Below are 20,246 nucleotides of genomic sequence, written 5' to 3'. Positions count from 1 at the left end.
AGGAGCCTGACTGTGTGGAAGAACTTTATAAAGAAGAGGAACCACGGGAGGTGGTGAATCTTGACATTGGCAGCAACGCTGGTTGGTTAATGGACACTGATGATGTGGTGGTTCTTGGCGGTGATGAGGACATTAATGTTGTGGAAGAGCCTCCTGGAGTGCTTGTTCTTGATGTTGAAGTGGACCTTTGTAAAGTGGTGGACCTTTGTGGTATGGAAAATTCATGTGGCTTTGTCAACTTGGCAGACTTGTTTTAGTGAACGTGACCCTTGTGGGCAGTGAAGAATCCTTGCTGAGTTCAAACAGAAGGAAGCTTTACTGGCAGCCAACAAAAGCAAAGACGAATAAAGAATGAGCAGAACACCAGGAGTGTCTTTCCAAGCTTCTCAATGAGGACATTTGTCTGAAGGTAAACTGGACCAGCGACGTTAACGTCATTGATTGACCAATCGTCACAAGCTTGATGGAACAAGTTGCTTTTTAATGAATAATCTTTATTTTGAAGTAAACCAGGATTACTTTCCAAGCACACAAAACAAGTTGTGATCTTTGGTTTTGATGGAGATTTTTTCCATGAGTTCTGATCGGAAATGTTGCCGAGCACACGTGTCTCCATGTTTGACGATGGTAGTCACCTTTGATGCTAGCCCGAAAAGCATCAACACTTGTGTTTACTGCCCTCTTGAGGACAACACCTAAGCAGTTACACAGCAGGACAAAAAGGTCTTTATAACTTTCAATCACAATTTTTGTTTTTTGTATTTTCTCATGTGAGCTGCAATGGAGTTGGAGATCTCCATGTTTCTTTTGTTCTGACCATAGTAGTCCACAAACTCTCCATCAGGTCCAACCAGGTACATGATGATGGTGTGGTCCACCTGACAAACCGAAGACATTGCTTTAACGAGAAACTTTAACTGGTTGATGCATGTTGGCTAAAGGCAACTCACGATGTAGTCGTTGTCTTCGTCTTTGGGTCCTTGGCTGTAGTAAACTCTGTAGGATCTGGACACCTGCTCCAATTGAGCGGTGGACCCCGTTAGACCAATCAGCTTTGGTGAAAACTCTGGAAAACACAACAAATGAGTCCCCACTGTTTCAACTCAACACAATAAGACAAAACGATCGAGAGTATTTTCTTGTACCTTTGACATACGTCGCCATGGCCTCTGGTGTGTCCCTGTCGGGGTCGATGGTGATGAGGATGGGTGTCAGTTTGGGTAAAGACTTGACTTTGTCTGCACCAAGACCAAGAAAGTGTTGGTTTCCATCAGAACACCCTGACTGTCATTTCAGTAACACAAGGTCAGGAGCAGAGGTGGGTAGTAATACGTTGTATCTACTTATGTACGTGTTTCTAGAAATTGTATTTGTCACAGTACTCTCGAGACATTCAATCAATCACAACTGTGTCTTAGAAGACATTCATCCTCTAAATGAAGCAGGCTTTATCATTTCCTGCTCACAGATTTTGATTGATCAAATCTAGTCTTTTCCCCTCTGCCAGGTCTGGTGGCCATGGATGAAGTGCTGGCCGTCCAGAGTCGGGACCCGGGATGGACCGCTCGCCTGTGCATCGGTTGGGGACATCTCTGCACTGCTGACCAGTTTCCGCTTGGGATGGTTTCCTGCTGGCTGTACTACGGACGGGACTCTCGCTACTATATTTGATCCACTATGGACTGGACTCTCACCCTTATGTTAGATCCACTATGGACTGGACTTTCACAATATCATGTTAGACCCGCTCGACATCCATTGCTTTCGGTCACCCCTAGAGGGGGCGGGGGAGCGGTCCTCTCCATGGTTTCTGATAGTCAGTCACCGACGTCCCACTGGGGTGAGTTTTTCCTTGCCCTTATGTGGGCTCTGTACCGTGGATGTCGTGGCTTGTGCAGCCCTTTGAGACACTTGTGATTTAGGGCTATATAAATAAACATTGATTGATTGATTGATTGATTGATGGAGAGGATAAATGTCTGACTGATCAGACCAGTTGGGATTGATTGAATTTCCTGAGAACACAAGGACTTTGATGCGTTTATCTAAAGACACTCAAACTACACACTGGAAAAAGTGACATGATGTCATGACTCCTTAATGTTGAAAGAACATTTATATCATGTGTGTCAGTAGAGATGTTCCCATTTCAGCCAACAATAATTCCACTTCCAACCAGAGAAAGCACGTTGCGCTAAGTTTAAGATGTTATAGCTAGCATATGCTAAAATTAGCTTTGTTATAACGTCATAAGTGACTGTAAAATGTGCATCTTTTGTGGTACATGATGTAATAGTCTCTCTGTCTCTCTCGGCCGGGACTAAGGCTGTCAAAAGTATCGATACTCTGATACCAAGTCCATACCAACTTGCAAAAACAAACACAAAAATCTGCTTTTTTTTCCAGTATCAACAGTACAGAATTTCATACGACATTTCTTCCCTGTATCAAATCTCAGCGCAAGAACGCCTGCTGTCTTAAAAAAATTATGCATCGTTTGCATATTATTCATGGAAATCTGTCACACATCGGGTTTCGCCCTGGCTCAAGAAGACATGTTGATTGGAGTGTTTGTAGCATAATTGTAGGTGTGGCGTAACTGCGCTTCACGACACACCCCATACGCTCCTGCGTTGCCAGAGACTAAGACGGAGCAGAAATTCTCCGCTTTGTAGCTAGATCTAGCGAGTAGAGCTACCTATTAAAAAATTAAAGAGGTGTATCTTGCATTTATGCAATTATCAAATACAAGCAGTCACAAGTGAGAGTTTAGATCTGCCACCACAAGCCCAGGGAGTGTGCATTACCACAGCTGGCAGAAAAATGTACAACCAACCTTCATCACTTCCATAAGTGCGAAGAAAACACAGCTTTTCACAATGTAAAATAGTTTACTGTTGTTGTTTATGAGCATATTTATACACAATATTGTTTGTTTTGATATACTAGAAGGTTACAGAACACTACTGTTCTATTTTCAATGTATATTTTACCTCTGAGCAGCCTATACTGACATTTAAATACCCTATTTAAGAACTTTCAGTTGATTTTGGCGGCGCCAGTGGACCGAAGCGGTAGTGTTTTGCCTGAAAGAGGACCACACTTTCCATGAGGACTTGCGCATTGAGCGTCAAACTGACAAGATAACACAGTAGAAACCTCCATATTTTACTGAAACGTTATATTTGCGGTTTGCAGTCACACAGAACTTTTGAGTTTGTTGGCTGGTTGTGTAGAACTGCAAACTATTAAGCGGGCGGTTATTTATTTTTATCATCATTTTGATTTGAGCATCTAAAGTTACTTACAAGTAGCAGCAACAGAGCCAAAGCAGCTTCAATTAGAAATCGGTCATCTTTGAGCTCACGGCAGCGAGTGAAAGCCAGGGCAATGTTGATCCTTGATTGTCTCCGTTTTTCTTATTTTTGTCACCTCAAACAAAACTTTTCGTTTCTTTGGTTGTTTTGGAGCTTCTGCCATGATAGCAGTAATTGCACTTAGGCATTCTTCTTTTAGTTTGATGGCGCCACGCAGGCGTTTGCATCAACTTCCGTGTTTTTAATGAATTGGGGAAGGGCGAGTGATGTATACCGTCAAGCAAGTCCGCATATTTGTGGATTTTTGTGTGGGAGGTTTCATTCTATCATCCCAAAATGTATTAAAATATTTTATGAAGGTTGAAAAGTTACTTAGTGCTGCTATAATTTAAACTTTCAAACACTTTCCAATAAAGTAGTGGATTTAAAGTTTCCTTTACTTTTTATCTTATCAAAAATTACTGCGATTTATGGACGTATTAACTACTGAAATTCCAGCCAGGACACTCTTGCAAAAGAGATTTATAATCTCAAGGAGTTTTATCCAGGGTAAATAAAAGTGAATGAATAAAAACCTTTCACTGTCTGTTACCACCTGAGTCAAGCGAGCAGATGATGATATTTAACAGAAGCTAATTTTTTAAACAGCCCGCGGCACGTTCTAAAAATGCTATAACAAAAAAAACATAAAAAGTGGAAAACAAGAAATAACAGGTATAATGAAACGAGAAAATGTCATAATGTTGACTCTAAATACACAAAGCTGCCATGTAAGCAGTTTGTTTTACTTTAAAGCTGTCATTGCGCAAAAAATTAATAAAAGCGTATAATCGACGGATATATCTGAAGTTGATCTAGGGCAGTGATTCTCAAACTGTGGTACGGCTTCATCTAGTGGTATGTCAAAGAATCACTTCATTAAATATTCAAACCTCTGCCTTGTTTTGATGAATACTTAGGCCTACTATGCTACTGTATTTAATGTTGGTCATTATGGAGGTACTTGGAAAGCCAAGTGTTTTCTGAGTTGGTACTTGGTGAGAAAAGTTTGAGAACCACTGCTCTAGAAATTTAAGCGTTAAAAGTATACATAATATACCGTAAATTCCGCATTATAAGCAGCTAATTTTATCCTAAACTTTGAACTCTGCGGTTTATAAAATGGTACATCTAATTTATGGACTTTTCTTCGCTGACGACAATAAACCAAATAGTTTTCATTAAACACATGCAGACACTTAAATGGTGTGTTATCTTTTGTGCTATGGTGCCATTACTACAGGTGCTGCAAGGTGAATGCCTACATGTGTTTCTTGCTGTTGAACCGGAAGTAGAAGTGCCATTCTGTCTTTTAATCATCCATAGCGTTTTTACTCCTATGAATTTATCTCTCCAAGCAACGTTTGTACGTTTTACAATATAACAAACAATTCTTATCTACTAAATCGCCCTGTGTGACGTCTGTAGGAGTGTTTTCATGCATATTTGTACGTGCTATAATGCACTTAAGCTAAAGTCGTTGGCATTAGCCAATATGCTAACACGTTTACAGATGTCTGTTAGTAATATTAACTTACAACGGCATTCTTTTTGTATTGTTTTACTTTCATAAATGTAACCAAAACGTAACCGTGGAGTTATTGAGTCAGTTTAGCTGATTGGAGAGCTGGCCTCCGCAGGTAGTAGGTCCATGACGATGACTTCTGTTTTGTTTGATCAGCCGTTTTAAAGCTGCGTTAGAGACACCGTTTGGAAACAATTATGGTATGAAAATAAACATTTACCGAATGTTTGTGTGTAAATAACTAATTTTCCAACATTTATATCTTGGGGCTTTTGTCCTGTGCGGCTAATATGGTAGAAATTGTTTTTTTCTCAATTTTAGTAAGTGCAGCTTATATACTGGTGCCTTTTATAGTCCTGAAAATAAGGATTGGGTATATATATATGACTTATTTTTAACACTTATAAGTGGGGGCCTTTTAGATCCGTGACATCATAATTTTATTTGGGGGGAAAAAAGGGCATAAAAAATAAACATTGTAGCAACAAGTAGATCTGAAATTGATCTATAGATTGTTGAAAGCAAAAAAGCAACTAAATATATTACCTATTTTTAACACCTTAATGACTATATCCCTTTTAGGTCCCTGGTACATTCAATGTAAGACAAAATTGAAAGGAGCCCTAATGGTTACATTATATATTGGTTTTAAAAATTTTAAATGTCAAAATTGCCCATTGTGCTTTCATTTTTCTGTGTAAAAAGTCTAGATACCCCTGATTTGGAAGGAGAAGTAGAAAAAGATAAATGCTTACCAAGTTCCTCCACCACCTCAATCATTTTCTCCAGCTCATCAGGGCAGATGTCAGGACAGTGAGTGAAGCCAAAGTAGATGAGGACCCATTGACCCAGGAAGTCGTCACTCGTCACCTCCTTGTTCTTGTGGTCAACCAGGGAGAAGGGTCCACCCAGTGCTGGACGTCCGATGGACTTGTTCCTCTCTTTTTCCATCACTGTAATGACTCCCAACGTTGGTGTCACACATAATGTGAACCAGACATGCGTGTTTTCCACTTACTTTCTTCCTTCTCCCTCTTGAAATACTTCATCCCGCCAAGCAGCACTCCCCCGATGGCGAAGGTTATGGCTAAAGATTTCCACGTCACGGGCTGCAGGGATGTAACGAGAAACGGTAATAATGATAACCGCAATAAAACTCCCAAAGGTTAAAGCTACCGCTTTAAATACCGCTTGTTATTTGTATTCTGTGTTATGTGTTTCATGTTGCGCCATTGCACCAAGTAAAATTCCTAGTTTGTGAACCTGTTCTCAAACAATGGCCATAAAAACATTCTGAATAAATTAAAATGATAAACTAAAAGATAACTGCACTTTGATCAAGGCACAGACTGACTCGCGCTGGATTGGTAGCGTAAAAGCTAACCTGAAAGAAAGCGACATTAACATGTCCCCATAAAGAAAGAACCAATCTAAACTCATACAAAAGGTATTCAATCGTGCAGATTGAACCTAGAAGCTGTGTTCTCCTAGTACAGAGTCATTGTTCCATACTCTGAGTACGAGACGGAGGTGTTTTTATGGTGCATTCAAGGACCGTGAAAAAAAATAGGACGCCACAACGCCCTCCAGAAATACAGAGAATAGATTGTATTTGTTACGCACTGATCATTGGAATAAATAATGAAGTGCTAAAGTACAATAAACTTAGCCGTAAAACATAAAATAATAAAACACCATTAATGAAGCATAAGAAACACAAAACATCCAAAATAATGACTTTTCTAACACTTGTCTTTTTTTTTTAATACCCTTGTTAAAAGATTGTGTGTAAAAGTACTTCTTGAGCACATTTAACAATACCACGATAAAACCATCTGACATCACATGAACACAGATAAGGCATTCTGGAGGAAAGTTCTGTGGTCAGATGAAACAAAAATGTAGCTGTTTGGCCACAATACCCAGCAATATGTTGGGAGGAGAAAAGGTGAGACCTTTAATCCCTGGATCTTTGGGGTGTAACGGTACACAAAAATTTCGGTTCGGTACGTACCTCGGTTTAGAGGTCACGGTTCGGTTCATTTTCAGTACAGTAAGAAAACAACAAAATATAAATTTTTTGGTTATTTATTTACCAAATTTGTAAACAATGGCATAACATACATAGACCCACAGGGTCCATTGCCAGGGTTAATACATATATAACATAAAATAAAAACTAAATAAGTTAAGGCTCAGAATGGTTTCTTAACAAAACTTTTCTACATATAAAGTGCTTTTTTTGATTGATTGATTGATTGAGACTTTTATTCGTAGATTGCACAATATAGTACATATTCCGTACAATTGACCACTAAATGGTAACACTCCAATGCGTTTTTCAACTTGTTTAAGTCGGGGTCCACGTTCATCAACACCGCCCGCCGTTTTTTGTAGACATGTTCCATAAATATTGATGTTAAAGATTTCTTTTTTTGTGAAGAAATGTTTAGAATGAAGTTCATGAATACAGATGGATCTCTATTACAATCCTCAAAGAGGGCACTTTAAGTTGATGATTACTTCTATTTGTATAAATCTTTATTTATAATTGAATCACTTGTTTATTTTTCAACAGGTTTTTAATTATTTGTATAACTTTATTTCCAAATAGTTCAAGAAAGACCACTACAAATGAGCAATATTTTGCACTGTTATACAATTAAATAAATCCAAAACTGATGACATAGTGCTGTATTTTACTTCTTTATCTCTTTTTTTCAACCAAAAATGCTTTGCTGTGATTAGTGGGTACTTGAATTAAAAAAATGTTCACAGGGGGTACATGACTGAAAAAAGGTTGAGAACCACTGTGTTATGAGAGTAACGTGTGTGTGTGTGTGTGTGTGTGTGTGTGTGTGTGTGTGTGTGTGTGTGTGGCCCTTTATTATGTGACGCATGTGACGTCAGTCAGTGTGTGAGCGAGCGAGGTGAGGGACCTTAGCGCGAGTGCGGCTGGTGTTTTGTTGGATTGGCTGTGTGCAAGACTTCAATAAAGCCACGATTTGCAACTAATAGCTGGACTCTTCATTTACCCTGGAGTCTGGAGCTGTGGAGACCCACTGCCAGGTAGAGTGAAGGGTTGTGCGCACAAAGAAGACACTATAGGAGCCGGAAGCAGGAGAGGCGCAACACATGTTTGACGTATTGTCAGAAGCAGCTGCTGAACAATCGTCCGTCCTCCACTGTTGTATTGCGCAGCCAAAGTGTTCCCAAACGGAAGATCTTAACGAGGCAGGAGGGTCTTCCAGCTCTGGCATTAACATGTTGTCCTAGCCCGGTCGCTGCTAGCATGTACTTGTTCGGTACACCTCGGAACCGTACCGAAACCCCCGTACCGAAACGGTTCGATACAAATACACGTACCGTTACACCCCTACTGGATCACCATTCCTACTGTCAAGCATGGTGGTAGTAGCATTACGCTGTGGGCCTGTTTTGCTGCCAATGGAACTGGTGCTTTAAATGGGACAATAAAAATGGAGGATTCCCTGCAAATTCTTCAGGACAACCTAACATCATCAGCCCGGAGGTTGGATCTTGAGCGCAGTTGGGTGTTACAACAGGACAATGACCCCAAACACATGTCAAAAAGTGGTAAAGGAATGGCTATATCAGGCTAGAATTAAGATTTTAGAATGGCCTTCCCAAAATCCTGACCTAAAAGTTTGGACAATGCTGAATAAACAAGTCCATGTCAGAAGACCAACAAATTTAGCTGAACTGCACCAATTTTGTCAAGAGGAATGGTCAAAAATTCAACCAGAAGCTTGTGGATGGCTACCAAAAGCACCTTATTGCAGTGAAACTTGCCAAGGCACATGTATTTAAATCTTAACATTGCTGTATATATACTTTTGACCCAGCAGATTTGGTCACATTTTCAGAAGACCGATAATAAATTCATAAAAGAACCAAACTTCATGAATGCTTAAAACCAAAGAGTTGTAGAAAGTATTGGAAACTCAAGACAGCCATGACATGATGTCCTTTACAAGTGTATGTAAACTTTTGATCGCGACTGTGTATATATAAAAGTTCCCACGTTGAGTTAATATCCCTTATTGCCAATGGGTCTGTAACCAATTAACAGTGATTAACGAAAGACGACTAAACTTTTCAAACTGTATTGTTCTGTGTACAGTGTGACTGGCGTACAACTTACGATTTACACTAAAACTCCATTTCCACTCTAGTATCTAGGACCTAATGCGTTAATGAACTGTGGCCAGTAGCGGTAAAGCTCAACTGAACTTTAGATTTTCCCTGTCATCCTTTTGGGTCCCTTACAGGATGCAACAATGCGCTCGCGACCCACAGCTAGACGGTACTGTAGACGTTGTACAGTAGCTTGGAAAGATTGGTGGGTTGAGGGCGCCCTCTGCTGGTGACGACGACACAGTTACTGGAGGTGCAACTTTCAGTGGACTTTTGTCCGACTTACCCCAGACTTTTTATGTTGGTCCTGTGATGGAGGAGGTGGAGGAAGTGTGGAAAACCTTGTGGAGCTCTGCTGATGTTGACATTGTGTTGCTCTGCAGGACTGATGCTGACTCACGTCAAACATGAAAGACATTCATTTAATAATCAGTCATCACACACTTTAATACACATCAACAAGCATCCTTGTTTGTAAAGCAGCAATTTCCACTTGTGTGAAGTTGGACCCCTAATTATATTTTATATGGTATTAACGTACAATTATTACGGATGTAAAAAAAAATTAATTTTCAGATTAGTCGCGATTCTTATTTATACCCATTATTAATCGAATAAAAGAACGAAACAAACATTTTTTTCATTTGTCTTATGCTTACCTGACTCGCCAAATCCTTGCAGTTTGCTGAGCTCCACAAAAGGATCTAGGACTTCTCAATAGTAGATTTCAGAAGGCAGGCGGGGCCTTATAAAAAAATAATTGTGTGATTGGATAAACCACTTGTCCGTTATCTTGAATGACGTGCTAATTCAACCACTCACATGGAAATCAAGCCGTGTCGCTGATGAGAGCGACGCTGAGAAATCCAAAACAGAACAGCCGACATATTGGATAACGACATAGCGAAAAGTTAAAGAGGCCCTGCGATGAGGTGGCGACTTGTCCAGGGTGTACCCCGCCTTCCGCCCGATTGTAGCTGAGATAGGCGCCAGCGCCCCCCGCGACCCCAAAAGGGAATAAGCGGTAGAAAATGGATGGATGGAAAAGTTAAAGAACTTTTACTGCAAACAACGCAGCAATGTCAGTAGACGATCGATGTTTGTGCAAAGAAAATAGGCAGAATCAATGACAGCACATGACTCCTGGCTGCGTTGTTGTTTGAATCAAACGGTCGCTTCGGCGCTACGTCACATCTATGAAATCCCGCCGCGGCTGTGTTGGAGCCACTATGGATTGAACTTTCACAGTATCATGTTGGACCCGCTCGACATCGATTGCTTTCGGTCCCCTAGAGGGGGGAGGGGTTGCCCACATCTGAGGTCCTCTCCAAGGTTTCTCATAGTCAGCATTGTCACTGGCGTCCCACTGGATGTGAATTCTCCCTGCCCACTGGGTGTGAGTTTTCCTTGCCCTTTTGTGGGTTCTTCCGAGGATGTTGTAGTCGTAATGATTTGTGCAGTCCTTTGAGACATTTGTGATTTGGGGCTATATAAATAAACATTGATTGATTGATTGATTGGTTCATTATGTTTTGCTATGTTGAGGGAGTTTGTAATGCCCTTGATCCCAGATCCTTGTGTGGAGCTCAGTGGACTACAAGGATCTGGCGAGAGTCAGGTTAGTCTTTTGCAGCCATTCAGGCAAATGATCATATCTGCTGTACAGATTTACTTTAGAAAAGAGAAATGTTGGATACTTCTCCTGTTGCCTTATTTGTGTTTGACTTGATTAAATGTTTGGGTAGAATTTTAATAAACAAAACCAGTTTTCTTAGAAGTAATATATACATTTATCAGATCGGTTTATCCATTTTATGGAGGAATGTAGTTGTACTGGCACATAATGTTAATTAAAAAAAATATGGCTTTTGAATTGAGAATCGTTTTGAATCAAGAGTTGATTCTGAATCGAATAGTTACCTCCAAGAATTAAATTGAGAATCGTTTTGAATCAAGGATTGATTCTGAATCGAATAGTTACCTCCAAGAATCCAATCGAATAGTGTGGTGCTAGGGGTGTAAAGGTACACAAAAATGTTGGTTCGGTACATACCTCGGTTCAGAAGTCGCGGTTCGGTTCATTTTCAGTACAGTAAGAAAACAACAAAATATAAATTTTTTGGTTATTTATTTACCAAATTTGCAAAATCTCCCACCAAAAATATTTTTCTTAGTGAACTATTTGATGTGAAGTAATCGGAACCTTGGATAGGTCAATAATTCATAATAACATTGATTTTGATTCAATATTTTGTTTTGAGCAATGACAGTTTGAAAGAAAAAAAAACAGCTTTTTTTTTATCAGTCAATGTTGCAACTTTTTCTAAATTACATTTAGCCTTTAAGCTTTTTTATTTCACTTTTGTTTAAGTTTTTGTGTATTTTAATAGTATTTTTAGAATGTGCCGTGGGCCTTTAAAACATTAGCTGTGGGCCGCAAATGGCGTCCAGGGCACACTTTTGACACCCCTGCTATAGATAATCCATCCAATTTCTACCGCTTATTCCCTTTGGGGTCGCTGGTGCCTATCTCAGCTACAATCGGGCGGAAGGCGAGGTACACCCTGGACAAGTCGCCACCTCATCGCAAGCCCAACACATAATAAAAAATAAGATCTGATAAATCTATCAATAAAAAGAAGAGCCTGGCGACGCATGCGCGTTTATCATAACTCTCTCGCTCTCTCTGTCTCTGCCCCTCCCTCACGAATGCTGCTGCATGCACACAATTGTTTTTGATTTTAACCCCTTCTTAACCCTGAACTTGCATTGAAAATACAAGCAACCTTAACTTACAATGCCGGACATTTGAGGCATTAAAGAAACTCCACCCGGACAGCCCCGCAAAAGAGGACATACTGTATCCGGTGAAAAGAGGAGGTATGGTCAGTCTATCGTAGCCCAGTTGTTGCTGGCATGCCGTGTGTTGTGCCTCGGTGTGCATTGTTTACACAATGTGCGGTATGCTACTTAATATGTCCGTGTGGAAACTCGTTCGGTACACCTCCGAACCGAACTAAAACCCCCGTACCGAAAAGTTTCAATACAAATTTACGTACCCCTATGTGGTGCGCAAAGATTTACAGCCCTAGTAATTATTCATAAAGAGAGAGCACTATAACATCTATCCATCCATTTTCTAACGCTTGTCACTTATGGGATCACGGGGGGTGCTGGAGCCTATCTCAGCTGCATTATAACATAAAAACTGTAATAGTTAGTAGCGGTACATCTGCAGTTCACATCAAGGTTTCTCATTGTAGCCCATTGGGTTGAGTTTTTCCCTTGCTCTGATGTGGGATCTGAGCCGAGGATGTCGTGGCTTGTGCAGCCCTTTGAGACACTTGTGATTTAGGGCTGTATAAATACATTTTGATTGATTGATTGAACTTTATTTACTTGGGTAAATGGGATTGATTGATTGATTGATACTTTTATTAGTAGATTGCACAGTTCAGTACATATTCCGTACAATTGACCACTAAATGGTAACACCCGAATAAGTTTTTCAACTTGTTTAAGTCGGGGTCCACGTTAAGCAATTCATGATAAGTTCCTGGGGTGGAAAAATACCTATGGTTTTGTATTCCATTTACCAACTTTAGTCGAACAAATATGATCTAATAATATCTATTTACATGGTACAGTTTAGAAATATACTAAACCACTCCTCCACTTGGACTTGTCCAGGGTGTACCCCGCCTTCCGCCCGATTGTAGCTGAGATAGGCGCCAGCGCCCCCCGCGACCCCGAAAGGGAATAAGCGGTAGGAAAATGGATGGATGGCACTCCTCCACTTGTATAAACTACCTGAAATGTGGAACCTCACACTGCTATAAGAACCTTTAGTTCTTTAAGTTCTTGAACTTTTGGTGGAAAAGGTAATTGACCTTACTAGTCCTGCGATAAAGTGGCGACTTGTCCAGGGTGTAACCCGCCAACCGCCCAAATGCAGCTGTCAGCTGAGATAGGCACCAGCGACCCCTAAAGGGACAAGCGGTAGGAAATGGATGGATGGATAGTCAGAAAATGTATTTAGGAATAACTTAAAAAGTAACGGTACAAAGGAATGGCAGTTTTTCTTTTAATATTTGCAATATTATGTATATGCATATGGTGGAAGAGGGGTTAGTGTGTCTGCCTCACAATACGAAGGTCCTGAGTAGTTAGGGTTCAATCCCGGGCTCGGGATCTTTCTGTGTGGAGTTTGCATGTCCTCTCCTTGAATGCGTGGGTTCCCTCCGGGTACTCCGGCTTCCTCCCACCTCCTAAGACTTGCACCTGGGGATAGGTTGATTGGCAACACTAAATTGGCCCTAGTGTGTGAATGTGAGTGTGAATGTTGTCTGTCTGTCTGTGTTGGACCTGCGATAAGGTGGCGACTTGTCCAGGGTGTACCCTGCCTTCCGCCCGATTGTAGCTGAGATAGGCACCAGCGCCCCCCGTGACCCCAAAGGGAATAAGCGGTAGGAAATGGATGGATTTATAACCTGTGTGTACCTAATGAAGTGACCGGTTGGTGTCTAATATCAATCAATCAATCAATGTTTATTTATATAGCCCCAAATCACAAATGTCTCAAAGGACTGCACAAATCATTACGACTACAACATCCTCGAAGAACCCACAAAAGGGCAAGGAAAACTCACACCCAGTGGGCAGGGAGAATTCACATTCAGTGGGACGCCAGTGACAATGCTGACTATGAGAAACCTTGGAGAGGACCTCAGATGTGGGCAACCCCCCCCCTCTAGGGGACCGAAAGCAATGGATGTCGAGCGGGTCTAACATGATACTGTGAAAGTTCAATCCATAGTGGCTCCAAGACAGCAGTGAGAGTCCCGTCCACAGGAAACCATCTCAAGCGGATCAGCAGCGTAGAGATGTCCCCAACCGATACAGGCGAGCGGTCCATTCTGGGTCCCGACGAGCGGTCCATCCTGGGTCTCGACTCTGGACAGTCAGTACTTCATCTATGGTCATCGGACCGGACCCCCTCCACAAGGGAGGGGGGGACATAGGAGAAAGAAAAGAAGCGGCAGATCAACTGGTCTAAAAAGGAGGTCTATTTAAAGGCTAGAGTATACAGATGAGTTTTAAGATGAGACTTAAATGCTTCTACTGAGGTAGCATCTCGAACTGTTACCGGGAGGGCATTCCAGAGTACTGGAGCCCGAACGGAAAACGCTCTATAGCCCGCAGACTTTTTTTGAGCTCTAGGAATCACTAATAAGCCGGAGTCTTTTGAACGCAGATTTCTTGCCGGGACATACGGTACAATACAATCGGCAAGATAGGCTGGAGCTAGACCGTGTAGTATTTTATACGTAAGTAGTAAAACCTTAAAGTCACATCTTAAGTGCACAGGAAGCCAGTGCAGGTGAGCCAGTACAGGCGTAATATGATCAAACTTTCTTGTTCTTGTCAAAAGTCTAGCAGCCGCATTTTGTACCAACTGTAATCTTTAATAAAAAGTCGTTTCATGCAGGTAATGTTGTTGCATGCCAGTAAATCGAATGTTTGGATCATTTATGACAGGGACAAGCGGTAGGAAATGGATGGACTGACTATCTGATATTTTTGAGTATGCGGTGTTAAATATGAATGGCATTGCTGGCTTTGACCTACCAGGCAGCAGACACTCCTGAACGCCGAGAGCCTGTGTGTCGGTCGGAATTCTCTCAGAAGGAAAGTGCGATGAAATCGGAGACTTTGTAGGAATTTCGTGTCCCCGACAAGCAGCCTGCAGCCCACACGAACATGACGAACAACACTCAGCGACATGTTGACCGCTCGCCGGTTTATGAAATGTGTCGAGTGCGTAACAGGAAATCGCGTTCACTGCACTGCTCCCAGATCAGCTCGTCGAAAGACAAAAAGGCAAGCGGAGACGCTTTAACTGCTCTCAGGTCAGTGGACAGGGAGACGCGGAAGGGGTACTCTTCTTCTGGTATTCATTCGAGATTCTGTGCTGCTCTCTAGCGGATATCGAAGGAATTACACGGGATTTGCGGTTCTTTTTAAGGGGAACCGAATCTTTAGGTGCCGTTCGAAATACAGGTTCGTCCATCCATCAATTTCTACCGCTTGTCCGGTTCGGGGTCGCGGTGATGCTGGAGCCTATCTCAGCTGCATTTGGGCGGAAGGCGGGGTAATTAAAGTACGAATGACTGTCAGACACACAATAGGTGTGGTGAAATGTGTCCTCTGCATTTGACCCATTCCCTTGATCACCCTCTGGGAGGTGGGGGGTGCAGTAGGAAGTGAAGTGAATTATATTTATATAGCGCTTTTCTCAAGTCACTCAAAGCGCTTTACATAGTGACACCCAATATCTAAGTTACATTTAAACCAGTGTGGGTGGCACTGGGAGCAGGTGGGTAAAGTGTCTTGCCCAAGGACACAACGGCAGTGACTAGGATGGCACAAGCGGGAATCGAACCTGCAACCCTCAAGTTGCTGGCACGGCCACTCTACCAACCGAGATATGCCGCCCCTAGTAGGCAGCAGCAGTGCCGCGCTCAGGAATCATTTAGGGTGATTTAACCCCTAATTCCAACCCTTTATGCTGAGTGCCAAGCAGGGAGGCAATGGGTCCCATTTTTTTTATAGTCTTTGGTATGACTCGGCCGGGGTTTGAACTCACAACCTACCGATCTCACTAGGCCACTGAGTAGGTTATAATTGTAGTTATTTTACTTTTTTCTTAATCAACGAAACAGTCACTAGTATCAGTTATAAGATGTAGATCAGAATTATTTAAACATATTCGGTGGCAGAGGGGTTAGTGCGTCTGCCTCACAATACGAAAGTCCTTAGTAGTCCTGGGTTCAATCCCAGGCTCGAGATCTTTCTGTGTGGAGTTTGCATATCCTCTCCGTGACTGCGTGGGTTTCCTCCGGGTACTCCGGCTTCCTCCCACTTCCAAAGACATGCACCTGGGGATATGTTGATTGGCAACACTAAATTGGCCCTAGTGTGTGAATGTGAGTGTGAATGTTGTCTGTCTATCTGTGTTGGCCCTGTGATGAGGTGGCGACTTGTCCACGGTATACACCACCTTCCGCCCGATTGTAGCTGAGATAGGCACTAGCGCCCCCCCAAAAGGAATAAGTGGTAGAAAATGGATGGAGATATATATACACACACACACACATATATATATATATATATGTAACAGGGTCAATTACGTCTTATAAATAATGTATTTTCTAATGTTTTATTATTGTTATAATTACACAAAATATGGAAGTTACATGTAAATACCTGAATATTGTTTGATGTTTTGTCAATGTCAAACCATTGTCTCTGCAATAATTACTGTGACACCTGTCTTTTTATATGCGTTGGACACACCCTCCAACTTCTATTTTTGTCTACAATAACTGGAGAGGTAGGCGTCCATGCGACAACAGAAAATATTTTGTCTTGTTAAGAACCTCAATTCATTTCTTGTTCATTATAGTATTTGTGTAGGGGCTCAACGATGGCAGAAAGTGTTTGATGACAATTGTATTCTGTATTATCAGGTATGTTTTCATTTTACTTTGTATGAAACTAAGCTCGCCCTTTTTGTCTACGATAACGAGATGAGTTTGACGATGGCAGTAAGTTTTTGATGACAATTGTGTTCTGTATTATCAGGAAAGTGCAGTAGACAAATCCATGGTGTCGGTCGTCTTCCATAAATCACACACAACGCAGAGGAAAGGACCACCGGTTACATATACATACGTGTATGTGTGTGTGTATATATATATATATATATATATATATAAATAGATTTTTATAATTAAAACTTTTTTAATTTTGAAAAAAGTTAAAATTTTTCTTTGACTCATTGGCAATTACCGATGCTAAATTTACAAATGCAAAAAGAAAGGTTCTCATCGTTCACTCAAAATACTCAATTCATGAACGCCTCATCTCCCCATGACATTGCTAGAAAATAGGCAACAATTCACGTTTTAATAAAATAAATCATATAGTGAAAGTAATTATAATACAGCACAAATTCCGGTGCAAAAAATTAAAGTGCTTCTTCATTGGTTCATTGAGTGTCAGTGGACTGCGTTGACCTGTTGTCGCTTGCTAAATGGCAGTGGTGCAGTGTGAGGGCCAGCTGGACCTGTTATTGTGGTGCACGTGGTACCAGCACACGAAGGGGAAGATGGTGATGAGGACTCCCGCGGATACTCTCAGTTTGCCCACAGTGGACCTGACGGACAAATACCTAGTTCAGAGATCTCTTCAAAAAAAGACGTGACCTCCGACACGTTCACCGCACCTTCCAGAGTGGCGACACAGGAGAAGCCACATCACCGTCAGCATGAGGCCAGACATCTCTCTAAAAGGACAAAGAGAAAGAAAAAGAAAAAAACAAAACATCACGTGCGTATAAAAATACAGTTTATGAAGCAACGTGTGTGACCACCTGCCCTCTTCCTGCTGGAAGACATCTGCTGGGTTCTCTTTAGAGAGTTTCCATGCCATCATTACAAGGAATCCCCCGCACATCGTCATGTGGAGGTCAGCCACACGTCTCCATGGCAACGTCTCTGCAGTCATCAATTACAATGTTTCAAACAAACTCCTTTTCATTGAGGGAGTTATGGCTGCCCTCAGAGGGCCGCTTGTTACAGTGTAACAATAATATATACATAAATAAAAATATATACATGTAAAATATATATACAATATATAAACATATAAATATATCAAATTAAAATTATGTAAATGTAACAAATGGAAATATGTACATGAAATATATATACATAAATAAAAATATAGATGAATATACATAGTGAATTACAATAATTATAACCTTATATTCACAATCCCTTTTGAATTTGATTATCCCATTTTTTTTTACATAAAAATTGATGGATACAATTTTTGCTTTTTAAATAAGTCAGGGGGAAAAGCATTTTGTCTTAACAAAAAATGTTTGAAATATACATTAATAATACAGGGGTGTCAAACTTTTTCCAACAACGGCCACGTACTGAAATCTTTGTTAACAGAAATACTAAAAATAGACATTACCTTTTTTCAGCTTTGTTTTGACAAAGTGCACTATTACTACTGCAGAGATAAAATAAAATGTGTAAAAGTATACCAAAAAAAGTGTAATGTAAGGAGAATGAAAGCTCACCATAAGTTTTGTCTTTAAATATTTAATATATGTCCTCTTATCTTTTTTTTTCAACAAATAAAAATGAAATCTAAATGGCCCCCGCATACTTTAACTTTTCAGTATTAGACCCTGAGTTATTAAAATCACATTTTTAGCCTTTTTCTACATTTCATCACAATTCTCGGATCTGTTTTCAAATTTTTACTCTTTTTTTTTTTTTTGTATCCAAAAAAATTCATCAGGGCGCACATTGGACACCCCTTTCTTGACATAATGTTTTTTGCATAGACAGATTGTTCTCAAGTTCAAAACACGTGCAATTGTATGCAATTTTCAGTCAAAATTGAAAGTACAAATACGGTTAAAAACACTAACGCAGTGGTTCTTAACCTGGGTTCGATGGAACCCTAGGAGTTCGGTGAGTCTTCCTCAGGGGTTAGGCGGAGGTCAAAACACACCCGACTCATTTAAGTCTCACCTTAAAACTCATTTGTATACTCTAGCCTTTAAATAGACTCCCTTTTTAGACCAGTTGATCTGCCGTTTCTTTTCTTTTTATTCTATGTCCCACTCTCCCGTGTGGAGGGGGTCCGGTCCGATCCGGTGGCCATGTACTGCTCGCCTGTGTATCGGCTGGGGACATCTCTGCGCTGCTGGTCCGCCTACGCTTGGGATGGTTTCCTGCTGGCTCTGCTGTGAACGGGACTCTCGCTGCTGTGTCTTGGATCCTCCTTGGACTGGACTCTCGCGACTGTGTTGTATCCATTGTGGATTGAACTTTCGAAGTATCCTGTTAGATCCGCTCGACATCCATTGCTTTCCTCCTCTCTAAGGTTCTCATAGTCATCATTGTCACAGACGTCCCACTGGGTCATCATTGTCACCAATGTCCCACTGGGTGTGAGTTTTCCTTGCCCTTATGTGGGCCTACCGAGGATGTCGTGGTGGTTTGTGCAGCCCTTTGAGACACTAGTGATTTAGGGCTATATAAGTAAACATTGATTGATTGATTGATTGATTGACTCATCGCGTAAATACACACTTCTCCCTATCGGCGTATTACGAATACGACAACAGCTGACTGATTTGCAGGTGTGTAATTTGTTGTGAGTTGGTTTTGTAGTTTGAACAAGGTGATGATCATGCACGGTTCATTTTGTCCACCAGTAAAAAAAAACATGGTAACACATTAGTATGGGAAACATATTCACCATGAATTAGTTGCTCATTAACATGCAAATTAGTAACATATTGGCTCTTAAATAGTCATTAATAAGTACTTATTAATGCCTTAAGAACCACTGCACAAACGCAAAGCTTCAAGCGTTGAGAAACTTGTAGTGTCACACTAAGGCCACTTGAGGGCGCTGTGTGCAAACATTCACTGTTCCTTAGAGAGGAAGTCATACGGCGCAAAAGAACGGTTTAAAAAAAGCTGCATGTTATTTTATAATAATGCTGCTGCGCTTTATTAATATTTGTATTACGGTACCTGTCACCTGGTGTTTGAGGCCAATAAGTGCACACAGGAGCGCGGGAACGCCGTAACCGACCTGTGACACGACAACAAACATTAAAGTTTATAATTAAACGGGAAAACTAATGCAAAGTGATCAATATTGGCTCTTTTTCCTTTTTAGATATTTGACTTGTCTGCTCACCATCCACAATGCAGCGTCTGGGTCGTTAATCTGACAGTTCAAAGTTCAAAGTTACTGACAAACAAGTGAACAAACAACCTTAAGAAAGAGGCGAATCTCACCTGCACGTACGTCGCAAGGCCGAAGAATAACGACATGAGGACATTGCACACTCGCCAAATTATCAGCAGCAACGTTTTTGTGCTGATTGATGAGCTGAATTGTCTCATGTTGCTACTGGGATCACGTTCCCGCCCGCTCGGGACGTCCAGGCACTCACGTCAAGTGCATTGTCGGCAACTTCGGCTTTTATTTCCAAACAACGAATTTAATTTATTTTTATTTTATTTATTATTTTAAATATTTGTATATATATTCTTATCACATTACACATTAAAATCATCGTGTCTAAACTCTAAAGTTTAATACAA

General features: G+C 41.0%; 2 protein-coding genes and 1 long non-coding RNA gene across 3 annotated transcripts in view; 1 reads left to right on the top strand and 2 right to left on the bottom strand.

Moving 5' to 3' along the window:
• The window catches only part of LOC133556106 (uncharacterized), a 45,461-nt gene extending 43,343 nt beyond the window's left edge, over positions 1 to 2,118 (top strand). Inside the window, exon 6 of the long non-coding RNA XR_009807453.1 lies at positions 1,508 to 2,118. This is a non-coding gene — a long non-coding RNA (uncharacterized LOC133556106). The remainder of the gene's footprint in view (positions 1 to 1,507) is intronic.
• Positions 461 to 14,907, bottom strand: LOC133556101 (protein SCO1 homolog, mitochondrial). The gene is made up of 7 exons (XM_061905722.1): positions 14,668 to 14,907; positions 9,326 to 9,430; positions 5,900 to 5,990; positions 5,637 to 5,834; positions 1,146 to 1,238; positions 951 to 1,066; positions 461 to 878 (listed from the first exon to the last, which is right to left on the bottom strand). The coding sequence occupies exons 1-7, from the start codon at positions 14,821 to 14,823 to the stop codon at positions 741 to 743; spliced, it is 897 nt and encodes a 298-aa protein (XP_061761706.1). The 5' UTR covers positions 14,824 to 14,907; the 3' UTR covers positions 461 to 740.
• A 2,081-nt stretch (positions 14,908 to 16,988) lies between these two features.
• tmem220 (transmembrane protein 220) lies at positions 16,989 to 20,121 on the bottom strand. Its single transcript, XM_061905724.1, has 6 exons — positions 19,938 to 20,121; positions 19,837 to 19,866; positions 19,668 to 19,728; positions 17,474 to 17,597; positions 17,327 to 17,386; positions 16,989 to 17,257 (listed from the first exon to the last, which is right to left on the bottom strand). Exons 1-6 carry the CDS (start codon positions 20,043 to 20,045, stop codon positions 17,131 to 17,133), a joined length of 510 nt encoding a protein of 169 aa, XP_061761708.1. The 5' UTR covers positions 20,046 to 20,121; the 3' UTR covers positions 16,989 to 17,130.
• Positions 20,122 to 20,246: the final 125 nt, after the last annotated feature.

Source organism: Nerophis ophidion, linkage group LG07 (assembly GCF_033978795.1).
Source record: "Nerophis ophidion isolate RoL-2023_Sa linkage group LG07, RoL_Noph_v1.0, whole genome shotgun sequence".
NCBI classification, from domain to species: domain Eukaryota; kingdom Metazoa; phylum Chordata; class Actinopteri; order Syngnathiformes; family Syngnathidae; genus Nerophis; species Nerophis ophidion.
Note: the sequence above shows the minus strand (reverse complement) of the source record. Positions and strands in the feature narration are given on the sequence as shown.